The sequence below is a fragment of the Phaethon aethereus genome, assembly GCF_964289735.1.
Source record: "Phaethon aethereus genome assembly, chromosome: 5".
Taxonomy (NCBI): Eukaryota; Metazoa; Chordata; class Aves; order Phaethontiformes; family Phaethontidae; genus Phaethon; species Phaethon aethereus.
The window spans coordinates 30776300-30789260 of NC_138579.1; the positions used below are offsets into that span (position 1 = coordinate 30776300).

At 39.1% G+C, this 12961-nt stretch overlaps 1 protein-coding gene across 2 annotated transcripts in view; it reads right to left on the reverse strand.

Annotated features, from left to right (window-relative positions):
• Nucleotides 1–379: 379 nt before the first annotated feature.
• The window catches only part of AKAP6 (A-kinase anchoring protein 6), a gene marked incomplete at its 5' end in the record, with an annotated part of 225980 nt that continues 213398 nt past the window's right edge, over nt 380–12961 (reverse strand). Inside the window, 2 exons of one of the 2 annotated variants that reach the window (XM_082000781.1) lie at nt 380–1008; nt 1120–4183. In XM_082000781.1, the coding sequence (XP_081856907.1) occupies nt 755–1008; nt 1120–4183 (3318 nt within the window). In that variant the 3' untranslated portion in view covers nt 380–754. Of the gene's footprint in view, nt 4184–12961 lie in introns of both variants that reach the window. The other variant, XM_082000780.1, reaches the window with a different exon arrangement.

The window sequence follows — 12961 nt, forward strand, 5'->3', positions numbered from 1 at the left end:
TACTGCTGTGTGGCTATCAGTTTCCATCTGCTTTGGTCTTCAGGTCTTTATTCTATATTACCCTCATATTATACTCTTTAATGATGTGGCAAAGATTTCTTATTTTGATAACCTCAACTTTTGGTCTAACACCGTGTTGTAATAATTGTGTTCTTAATAATGGCTTACTGAACTTTACTCATGGTAAACTGACATCAAGAGATGACTTCTTATCTCTCTGCTTATTCTCCGGTCTGCTTAGCCATTCTTCATGGCTTGTCTGGAAATATTGTAGAATTGCAACTCACTAGTCACCCGAAATTCTTGTAAAACCAGAAGTTCAGCTTCATCAAGTGCTTCTGAACACCTCATAAGGCCAGCTGACTGTGGAGAAGGGGATCAATGAGTAGAGCTGGTTTCTGGTTCCACAGCTCAGTTGAGGAGGGAAGCGGAGGCTGATACAGAAATATTACTTTTGAAGAATTCCCAAGTTCTGCAAGATAGCAGATTTGTCCCAGAAGAGAGCAGTTCCAGTCAGTGCAAAGCCAAAGAGCATTCACTGCATTTGTTGACCAGTGGCATGGAAATTTGGATTATATTGTAATCAAAACAAATGACATAACACTATCGTAAAACAGAAGCCCTGGATGGCGATTCATCTCCTTTCATTGTACAAAATTGTAAAAAAAAAGAAAAAAGCAAAAAAAAGAATGTGCAAATTGTGGAGTACATACCTGTTTTTAGGATAATGTATGTGCCTGGAGAGGGTTACATTCTATCTGTGCATATTTATATGTCTTTCCTTATGAAGATTCAGAAGATTTTCTTCACAAGTAAGAGTTTTATTGTTCCGATGCAAAACATCCTTTTTCTGTGAATGACCAGGCTTTAACAGAAACTCTATAGCTGAAGCCTCTTCAGAAACGGCAACACATCCTTTGGACTCTTCGGATCCAGGTGATTTTCCTGTACTACTCTTTTTAGTGCTAAGCTCTGGAGAATTCTTTTCCAAACCTTCGGTTTGCCTGTCTGAAATCAGCAAACCATCATCATTTTTCAAATTGTTTGATGCACTCTGTTTGTTAGGATTGGGGATGTTTATACCATTGTCACCATCACATAAGAAAGATAAATTCCTACCTTCGGATGAAATTTTAACTTCTTCTAATGATTCTAGAGTCATTTCACCTAGTGACTTCGGAGATGTTTCAGAAATACTGTTAGAAATAGGTTGCTGCTGCTCAACTCGTGCTTCAGGAGTACCATTAGAAATGGATTGCTGCTGCTCAATCCGTTCTTCCTCAGGACAGGCTTCAAAAAAGCATTCAATATTTTCTCTCTCATCTGTGAAGTCCAGTGGCACAGGAGTGCTGCTTTTTTCCTCTATGTATTTGATTACCTCTCCACAGTCACTATCATGAGAAGAAAGTGAAAGATAAGAATAGAAGTCCCCTTTTCTTAGCTGAATGCGTCTGTGAGAGTGTTCTAACACTTTTTCCTTGATCTGTGCTAATGAAGCTGGAGCAGATGATTCACATTCAGGTTGTGACTTACTTTTCAAAGCTGTTGATGCCATGTCTATTATCTCCTTCACAAAATTGTGTACTGAGCCATCTTCCATGTTTCTTTTATCAAAAGCAGAAGATTCACAGTTACAGCATGAATCAGGACCATTGGTGGAGTCGCATTCTGCTTCATGAGATTTCAAGGCTGTACAGCAATCAGTAGATTTTCTAGTAATGCATATTCTGTGTTGTTGACCATTAGGTAAGGGTGTTTGTAAAGCTGTATCTTGTATGTCTACACAATTCATTTCCAAGGAAGATTCAAGACAAGGCTTTTTAGCAGGAGAGGAAGCAACAGAAAGATGATCAGGCTGAAGATGACTTTGGCACTCTTTTGCAGGGTTTCTGGATCCATCTGATGACAGAACAGTCTCCTTGCCATCCATATGTGAATCATCTGAACTATCTGTAAATGCTTCACAGACACAACATTCATTTTCAGCTTCTCTAACATCAAGCAATGCATGAGTTTTGGGAGTTGCTGATGTTCTAACAAGACTTTCCTTTTGACTGCCAAGAGTATTTTCAACATTGCCATTCTCCATATCATCCACAAGCTGATCCTTCACAACCTGAGAGATATGTTTCATCAGGTGACTCTTTGTCCCTTTTTCACGATCACGTGGTACGTTCTTACTATTGCCATTATTTTCTGATATTTTCTGTACTGAACCATTCAAAAGTGTTTCAATGCTCAATGTATCTGTGGCTTTTGATGTCTCATTACTAACTTCTTTACTGTGCTGAATTTCATCACTGAGGTTACTTTTTCTCTTCTCCCTTGTCAAAGAAAATTTTGGTCTGATCCAAGTTTGGAGTTCATTTTTTATGTAATCAAGTCCTGAAATTAAATTGCATTCTTCATAAATATCCTCATCAGTTGCTATACTGGAGTCATCATCTTCATCTTTGATACCTAGCTCTTCCTCAGTTAAGGTAAGGGTGGAACTTGAAAGCAAATCACTGTCATCTTCATCATCAGTACAAGCAGAAGTGCAGGAGACATTAACAATCATGCTGACATTGACATCACTCTCATCAGCTACAGATCTATTAAGATGTTTTCTAAATGATGCATTTGAATCTGGTATTTTATTTCTGTGCAGTACAATGTCTTCTGAGCAGAGAGAAAGATCCTCACTGCTGCTGAGTTCAGTGAGAGAAGCTGCTGAGTCTTCGTTGACTGAGGATGCAATATCTAGAGACAGCTGTCCAGTAAAAGACATTTTTTGAGAGCTACTTTGGAGTGTTATATCAGAGATGCTGCGCTTTATCTTTTGATCTAAAGGACTCTGGATATTCTCTAAGCGATTCAAAAGATCTAATGTCCTTTTGCTGAGCTCTCCAACGGAATCACTGCTTGCGCTTATGTCTCCTGAGCCATGATGACTGAAAAGATCTTCATTGCTTTTGTAGGAAGTTAGCCAGCTCTCCAAAGAGGTGCTTCGCTGAAGACCGTCTCCACTTTTAAAAATACCTGAGCTGAACAAATCACCTACTACAGACAGAGAGTCTAGTGAAGAACTACGAGAGAAAGTCGAAACCTGTCTTGTATTCTCTGTAGCAGTTAATTTTCTTACAGTTTCTGCAGATTTACGTGAATTGGGATCTAATTCTCCAGGGATACTTGCCAGAGTATGGTCATGAATAAACCCATCTGGTTGTGACTCTCCAGGCTTATGTTCAGATTTACCAGGTATTTTATCAAAACAAAAGCCATGAAACAAACTGCCCTCTGTATGTGTTTTATCAATTTGCGATTGTTTCATTATCACTGGTAATTTGAATTTGGAGCCTTGAAGATATGAATAATCATAAAATGTAAACACGTCATGTTTTCCTTGCAATTCTTCTAGACAAACAGGGTTACGCATGGTAATGCTGTCCAAATCCTCATCATTTTCACTTCCACAACATGCAGAAGGTGCCAACTGGAACTCATCTGAGAGACTACCATGGTCATCCTCATCTTCCTTTATTTTTTGTTTTATTACATCGACTATATCATCCACTTGAGTTTCTGCATGCCCAATTTCAGGATTACTCTGAGTGCTTTCAATATCATTTAGCAAAAAAATTTCTGAATTATTTGTAGTTTCTGTATCACATTCACTCACTATCCCACTCTCACTCTCAGAATGCCTGCTTATGTTTCCACTCTGATACATATAGTTATATGGTTTTGCCACTGTGGTCCCCCCTATTAGATCTGGCAGGGATTTGGTAGACGAAAATGACGAGTCTTTGCTAAGACTTTTGTTTAAAATGTTAGACTGTGTTACATGGGAGAGTTTGGATGTTTTTTTCAAAAAAGGCATGTGTTTTTTTTCTGATAATTCAATATTATGAAGACTATAGACCTGATAGATGTGAGGATTTGGAGGGGAAGTAATGCTGGGACAATAAAGAGGACTTCCACGATCACTGATACTTTCATCTTCGTTCACATCATTATCACCACATACTCCTGAAGCAGGTTTCTGGCTTAGATCATCCTTCCTGAGTTCCTGATCAGGATCACTTAAGTCCTCATGAATACTGATCAGCTTATTACTTATGTCGGTTTCATCCCATTCTAGTGCATCTTCACTTGGACCATTTAGATCCATCAAGCTGGGATCAATAATGTTCAAAGGCTCCTGTAAAATAAAAGTAAAATATTACAAATATGTACAGCTGCACTTCAAATATGCTTCCACTGAAATCATAAAAGTAAACTAATGGGAGTAACGTGCATTTTAGGAACAATGATCATTAATAGGCTTTGAATTTTGTTACATTTTGTGTACCATTAAAATGATCAATTAAGATGAAACCTATTGAATTTTGCATGATTTCTTGGCCTTCTTAGGGTTTTTTCCTTATTTGCTGTCAAAATATAATAAAGAAACTTTACCTTTCTTTAATAGATATTAATTGTGGTTAGTCATTTTACATGTAACAACTTTTAACCATTCTGCAGAATCACACAGGAGTGTGTTAGTAAATGTGTTAATAAAAACAATGTTATTAGCACTTTATTATGTTGGATATATGAGAATCTTTCTTAGCCTGCTTAAGTTTAAAAAAAGGTAAGAGCTAAAGCATTTATTAAGGGATTTGAAATGTTTATAATAAAATTTTGTGTTGTCAGTCTTAAACCACAGGTCTAATGCACTAGAATTTACAGGACTTGATGAATTTTTATTAGAATGTCTATTTATTCTTTACTTGATAATAAAGGCAGTACTAATGACCACTAAGACTAATGAATGTTAATATCTTCAGCTGTAACAACAATCAATCAGTCTAATCAAATACTACATGAATTTCAAATACTGTCTCTGCTGACACCTTTCTCTGGGAAAGGGCTGATAAATAACTGAGCTAAACTTAGTTTGCTTTTTTTTAAGACTTTTGTAACTTCCCAGTAATACTTGCTATTATAACTCAGAACATAGAGTGCCAAGAATTGTTCCTTCTGGAAACACGAGTGGGAGAGGAAGAACACCCTGACAACTTTTCTCACTCAAATGTGGTGTATCAAGTGGCCAACAGTACCGACCCACCTTAAAGACCACAAAATAAGGCAGAAGTGGTCCCTGATTTTGGGGCTGGTTCTCTGCGCACAAATTAATTATATTTTATTTTTCTATTTATCAAGAGAAGACTTTGCTTATACAATAAGTCTTGTAACAGAACTGTTAACTAATGTAGAATTGTTCAGTTTAAATCATCTTACCAGCTGAACAATGATCACTGCATCCAGAAAAACAAGCACTTTTTCCAAAAAACCTTTCAACTATGATCTCTCACTCTCGAGCTTTCTTGGAGCAAATTTTGTTTTTTAAATACAGCATTGATCACATGCCAAACAGCAATCTAAATCACCACAAACTTACAAAGTTACAGAAATCCTAGCCGATAAAATGAGGCTGTAGTCCAATGAAGTGCAGTTGTACACAACTTAGTTACTGACTTAGATTCATCAAGACTCGGCCAAGGTTAATTGCGCAGGGGAAAGCACGTATCTCTGACTCTGATTCTCAGCTGGGAACTCTGAAGTAGTAACTAAAGCTGCTCAGCCCTTTTGTGAGAAATCATGGGATGTTCTCCAACAGCCCAATAGTTAGGGCACTGATTTTGGGCGTGGGACACTTTGTCAGACTAAGCATAAGAGACATGAACCAGGTTCCCATTCTCTCAGGAGAAGCCCTACCTACATGCTGTTCTGAAAAGAAGCCTGCTTCTTCTGTTTCATTTTGCATAAAACAATTAAATATTAATTGGGTCATGGACAAGGAGAATTTTATCCTGCAGTGCAATGTTCAGCACATTTGACTGGCAAGAGGCACAGGTAGGTCCAAACCCCTGCTCCAGTGTCTAATTACAGGTACAGGTAGCACTGTTTCTGTGCAAGACACAAGGCTATCCCCATCCCAGTATGGCCAGTAGCTCAATGGCTAAAACACTCAACTGACATAAGGAAGAATTATGTTCTCCAAGTTGGGCAGAGTAGATACCCACCATTCAGCAGGGTGACATGATTATTAATATACTTGATAAACCAAGACATTCTCCATGTAAGATAAATCTATGTCCTCATGCTTTACGGGGCTTAGTTGTAAGGTAGGTCCCTGAGTACTGCAGCTGTGTTAAGATATTACATAAACATGGGCAGAAATATTTTATTCCTTGGCGGGTTAGGAGGCTTTTGGGATTTTGAGAATCTGTTATGTCTAATGTTGAAGGCTAGAGTGTCTTACGGATCTATTTACCACCAAAGCTTTTATGGAGTAAATTTGTTAAAAGTCCTTTCCCCCCCGCCCCCCGTGAAATATTGGCTAGTGGTAGCTTAAATGTTAAATTCCTATGAAAACACCCATTTGTTAGACAACTACAGCTATCAGAGCAGCTCTGTACATTGTGGAGTTCAGAAATCCATATTTGGATTTGCCAGTTTGCCATGTTTTCTTAATGGCTCCTGGTTGGTACTCAGTTGGCTCGAGTTTCCCACCTGTAGCTGACCCTTAACCAACCTGCAAGTAAAAACTGGTGCAAGAGAATGACAATAATTAAATTATTTTGAAAACCTGTTAGATTAAACAAGAAATTGGCTACAATTACTGACTTTGTGTCATGGTTTATGACTCTGTCATACTTAGTATTAGGAAGACATTGCTGTGAAAACCTTCCTAGGCTGCACAGTTTTACTGTTTTAAGCTTCTGCCAGCTGCAAAAAGAAATTCCCAAAGACAGGAAATCAGCAGCAGGTTCCAAGGATTTTATGTTCCATAGAATCTGATTTTGTTTCTCAAAACCAAAACATTTGGTCCTTATTGGTCAGGAAGATAACCTTCCCCCTGTAAATCAGCACTTGGCTGCTTTGTTTGTTCTGCAAGTCAGATGGGCTAAAACAATAAAACATGTAGAGTTGTGATCTCAGCCCATTCATCTTCACTGAGTGCTCCTTACTTCAAAGCCTATTTTTTATTCTTCACATGCTTTTCTGAGGCCTGGTATATACTCAGAAGTTTTGCAGGCATAGCTATGATGGTAAGGGATTCGGTTTATTTTCTCTCTTCTGATTGTCACAGCTATACTTCCAAAGGCTCTTATGTAGATATGGTCATTTTACTGGCATAGCTTTTTTCTGTCCAAGGAACGGACTGAATTGATATTAGTGAATTATTACTTTTCTTACTAGCATCATCTCCCTTGAAGTACAACTTTAGTGGTTATCAGCTACATTGGCAGCCCTTCCCAAGTACAGACCAAGTTTGAACTTTGAAACGAATCACTCAGCTTGAGCCACAAATATTTTGTATTTGGCATTTTTAGGAAGAGTATATATTTTCCCTTTTATACAAAATTTCGCAAGCTGCTTAAGCAAAAAAGAGACTTTACACATTGAAGTGGTTGTTGGAGAGAACAGCACTATACAGACTCTTAATAAAGCTGTGGTGCCACTCCAGCCTATGTGGGCACTGACAGCAGTAGCAAGGTAAAAACCAGGAATGTCTGAGGACTATTTTTATCATGTCAGATGTCTTGACATCAGGCTGCTCAGTGCATAGCACTGAGGTGCTGGAGGATTAGAATTCTCCTAAAGATTAGGTCTTGCCAACAGAACATTTAAAATTCCTCAAACTGAAACTTTGCTTGGTCTTATACAGAGGATGGGAGGTACAACACCATAAACATCAGAGCTAAATTCTGATTGCTCACTTTATTGGGAAAAAATGCTGTTGTTTCTTCTCCTGCCTGTCTTGATTTTGATTCCAAAGAACTGTATAGCACTGAACAATGCATCTTTTACACAAAGCAGACAAACCTTCTATTGCCATTTCCAACTGGGAAAACTTTCCTAGTGTGAGAGCTGCACCATGTTTTTTATCCCATTTCAGTTAATGACAAATGTGGCTTTCCTAAACAATTTGTGCTTACAACAGTCCAGAGGATGTTCTACCTAGCCTGGTTCGAGGTATCACCCCTTGAACTGCAAATACCCAACCAGAAAGGGGTCTGTCACAGAAAGACATGGTGATCTCCACATGTAAGACAGAAGACAATTAAAGAGAAAGTTTGAGTGTGCTGCAGAGCTTCAGATTCCAGTGGGGTGAGGCACATACGCGCACTCATAAGCCCTGGCCTTGCTGAAGTTTGTGACAAAACATGCTGCAAAGGTACCATTCTGTCTGGCAAAATGAGCTTTCTTTGGATACCAGCTGGTGTAACTGACTGCATTAAATCTCCCAGAATTTAGAAACTTGTTTTCTATATGTGCAAGAGTGTGTGTGTATAAATATACACATGCCTATATACATGTGTGTATATGTCATTTTTCTAAAAATGGATATCGTTAAAGTAGGTCAGAGTGACTTTACCCTTATAAAGTCACTAAATACAACTAGTTGTAGAGTAGATCTTGATGGCCACATGGTTCACAGCAAAAGAAGGTAAATAGTTCTGACCAATCATGTAAAAAATAACAATGTAATTAACAACAAAAAGATGCACAATATTATGCATATTCCTATTTTTAAAATATTACCACTAGACAAACAACACTTAGGAAGCATTTACTGTTGTATGAAAAGCTTCTAATACAATTAAGTCAAGAATCAATTAAATTACAGAATTAGAGGAGTGAAAAGTTGAATTAATTCTACTGTATTTGAAAGTGCTGCTTTAAGGAGTTTGGCTATTCCTGATTTGAACCCTGAACTACTTTGCTCAGGACAGCATTCCCATTTCAGTGGGATAACTGATGTGAGCAAAGTTAAGTGTGCACTTAAATGCTTGTACAGTTGGTGTTTAATGGTTAAACAGCTAATCTGCTGAAAATGTTGATGGGAAGAAATATGACCATTAAGCCAAATAAAGACATTTCCTCAACCCCACAACTCTTTCAGGAAAGTCTCAAAAATGCATTTTTTCATTTGTTTCCTTTACTAAAACACAGATAGTTTTGCTTTTTCTGCAGCAAATTTTATTAAACAATGATTCTCTGTTTCAGCTTCATTTGCATGTGCTACTCCAGTGCAGATACTTTGTGTTGGTGAAACAGGCCTGTAATGTAACCCCTACGTACCTTTATATTTTTTTAAAGGAATTAACATGAAAAAAAGAGCTTTTACAATAATAAATACAAACTCTGTTCCTCCCTCCCCTGCAACATATCCTTCAGTTGCTGCGGACAAATTATCCCAACGCAACTGCACTTAGGGGCCAGGGGAAAAAGAAAGAGAAAGAAAGAAAACCATCCCCCATCTCCAGGAATGTGTGCACATTCAAGGAAGACAAACATGATTTTGTCTTTTGAAAAATGCAAGCATGCCAAGTACTTCTGCTGAGGGAAACAGCCATGTGTACAGTACCCACTTCACCTCTGTTTCACTTAAGTTCATTTTCTAAATGGGGTTCCCTATACCATAGCTTACAAGAAAACTGTCCCCATTTCCCAACACCAACTTTTTAATATGCATCAGCATATGCATAAGATTCCACATGCATAATACTGAAGTGACCTGAACATTACAATATGGTCTCAACATATAGGGAAGCAGTATGCTTTATCACAGATCACGAGAGAAACTGATCATTAACATACAGATTTGTTATAACTGCAGTTAAAAGAAGAAGGTACATGTTTATTTCCTGAGAAAATAAGATCCAAAACTGTGGTTCATACTTTCTCTTGCTTCATTTTACAATTTAATAAATACCTTCTTCAATAAAATAATATGTGCAATCCTGCACATGCAGAACTTTTTCTTTTCTGTTAGGCCTTATGAATGCTTACAGGTATTGCCAGGGTCCTACACAGGTGGTTGTGTGTACAGACTCCTGTACCACAAGGAGGACACTGACTTTGCTCCTGCTCTCTCCAGTCACAGATGTCACCTACAAGGGTCTCAGTGCAGGCTGGGTCTTATGGGAACAACTGAGGTTCTACCATTGCTCTGGTACCTGTTTTTATGATGATGTTTGAAGTTCTCTGATAATGCTAAGAAATAAAAGTCTAGAGGATAGGATTGTCATATCCAGGTTTTCAAACTGATAATTTTCTTTATCATGATAGTGGTTTTGTGGGCATATCTTCTAAGCAACAGATGAAATAATTGCAGGGACATTTTAAGAGGATGCCCAGCTGAAAACTATTAGTCCCTACTACTACTAGTAGAAGTGTTTTAAAAAATCAGAGAAATTGGCCATTCTCTAACCATTCTGCTGCTGTTTAGATGTTGCTTGATGGTGTCAGGTAACACTCTGGGGTCAGTCATGCCTACACATGAATCCTATGAGGGTCTTCTAACTTTCTTGGTGAGCTGCCCATGGTGCCAGATGGCCAAAAGAAAGAGTGAAAGGCCCCTCCACCACATACCAGTCGACGCAGGCAAGCCAGGCTGGAACAGAAGGTGAGCTGCATCAGCACAAGACCCTTCTTACTTCTTTCACAGACAGGCAAAAGCAGGGACTCAACACATTTGATCCCTACACTGTGCCCAGAGTATCACTGCTAATACACTACCCATAATTTGTTTTCCAGCCTCTGTGGAAGCAGTGGCCTCCTTTTTTGTGACCGTATCCTCATATGGCTTTCTAACATCTCTGGTTCTCATTTGCTGGAGAAGCCCTTTAAATGTTACTAGAGAGCAGAAGAACATCTGTAACATTTTTATATCGCATCATATTGTCATCCAAATAGGTTTACAATCCCAGACCTATATTCCAAGTTGTGTATTTGGGCTTTTTTTGCGATGAGAAAACCTGGCTACATGGCATTTTCTACTGACTGTTGTTTTTGCTGCTTTGTAGTTTTCTTTTCATCTGTCAAGAGGTTACATGACAGGATTTTTCACCCTTGAATGTCATTCCAGTCTCACCTTTACTTCAGAGGAATATATCATTTTCTTTGTGCAAGAATCCAACACAAGCTCTTAATGAAATTCTTAGAAAAACATTCCTAGCTTTACCCAAATCCAAAATGTTGCCATGCACACCTAGTTCAGAAAAGAACAAATCCTGGCACTCTACCTCAGACACATGCCCCTGCAAGTTGGTGGGAGTTCATCCATGCCAAGTCTCAGAATTTGACCCGGTCAAAGACCAGTCTTTATGGTTAAGACAAAAAGATCCACCAAACTCAGGAAATCTGTGGGACCGACCATGCTTAAACAGGTTTAACTGTTGCTTGTCCTCACTGCAGAACTTGAGCACCGTTTTTCACTGGTACGACTATATTGATGGCAAATCAGTTGCATTCTGCATTCAGATGCCCGTGAACAAAGTTGTACTGGCAAAGTTACAGTGACATAATAAAATCACTATTGTTTTGTCTTTGTACTAGTTAAGAGGTCTGCATACTGGTTAAGAACACTTTCAATTTAGTAGCATTTACATTGGAATTGGCACTCCTTTAACGGTATACTCTCAGTTAGAACAGAACAACTCAGGTGACACTATGAATGGACTCAGTAGACACAATAGCCATCTCCAACCTACAACAGGCACATCAGGACACCTGGAATCATAGTTTTTAAAGAGCTTTGTTTCTACAGAAATGAATGTTTGAGAGAAACACTAAGGGGTGAGAATCACCATAGAAACATAGGTAGATATAAGCTACAAAAGAATAGGACATAAGCCCTTGGGAGCTTGACCTTAGGAGAAACCTAGAAAGAAAGTTTTCTCACTGAGAGCTGGACAAGAGAGGCTTGACTTTCTAAATAAAAATTCTTCCTGTGTACTGGAAAGGGAGACTTTATCTATTATTTATGAATGACAGGACTGCATGAAGACTATCTGGCTCTACCATCAGTTTCTCCTCCTCATCAAGCAGTTAAGACACTACCAAATTTAGTTTAATTTATGTAATCAAAGAGAATGGATGCTTTTGTCCCCTGATTTAAGTTTTCATCAGAATTCCTTTGTAATCTCAGATCGGGCACTTCCTGAAGTTATTGATTCACCATCTGTAAATTTGGGATATTGACTAGAGGGGAATCAATAAGCGAGTATTGTGAAGTCAAAGGCTAGAACAATGCTGCATAGTATAAGTATTTGCACAGTCCGCCTACCTATGGATTTCCAAGCTTTAAGCTAAACACCACAGTTGTCAATACATGGCAGAGAGTTTTCCTGGCGATGAATCAAAATTACAATGCTGAATTCCTTGAGACTACAACAGTATAACCGCGCCTTGCCATTACACAGTCTATAGAATCACAGAATCTTTGGGTTGAAAGGGACTTTTTAAAGGTCATCTAGTCCAACCTGTAATGAGCAGGGACATCTTCAACTAGATCAGATTGCTCAAAGTCCCGTCCAACCTGACCTTGAATGTTTCCAGGGATGGGGCATCTACCACCCCTCTGGGCAACCTGTGCCGGTGTTTCACCACCCTCACTGTGAAAAATTTCTTCCTTAGATCCAGTCTAAATCTGCCCTCTTTTAGTTTAAAACCTTTACCCCTTGTCCTATCACAACAGGCCTGCTAAAAAGTCTGCCCTCGTCTTTCTTTAAGCCCCCTTTAAGTACTGGAAGGTTGCAATAAGGTCTCCCCGGAGTCTTCTCTTCTCCAGGCTGAACAACCCCAACTCTCGCAGCCTGTCCTCATAGGAGAGGTGTTCCACCCCTTTAATAATTTTTGTGGCCCTCCTCTGGACCCGTTCCAACAGGTCTTGCAGTCTTTCTTGCACTGAGGGCTCCAGAGCTGGATGCAGGACTCCAGGTGAGGTCTCACCGGAGCAGAGTAGAGGGGCAGAATCACCTCCCTTGACCTGCTGGCCACGCTGCTTTGGATGCAGCCCAGGATACGGTTGGCTTTCTGGGCTACAAGTGCACATTGCTGGCTCATGTCTAGCTTTTCATCCAACAATACCTCCAAGTCCTTCTCTGCAGCACTGCTCTCAGTCCCTTCATTCCCCTAGCCT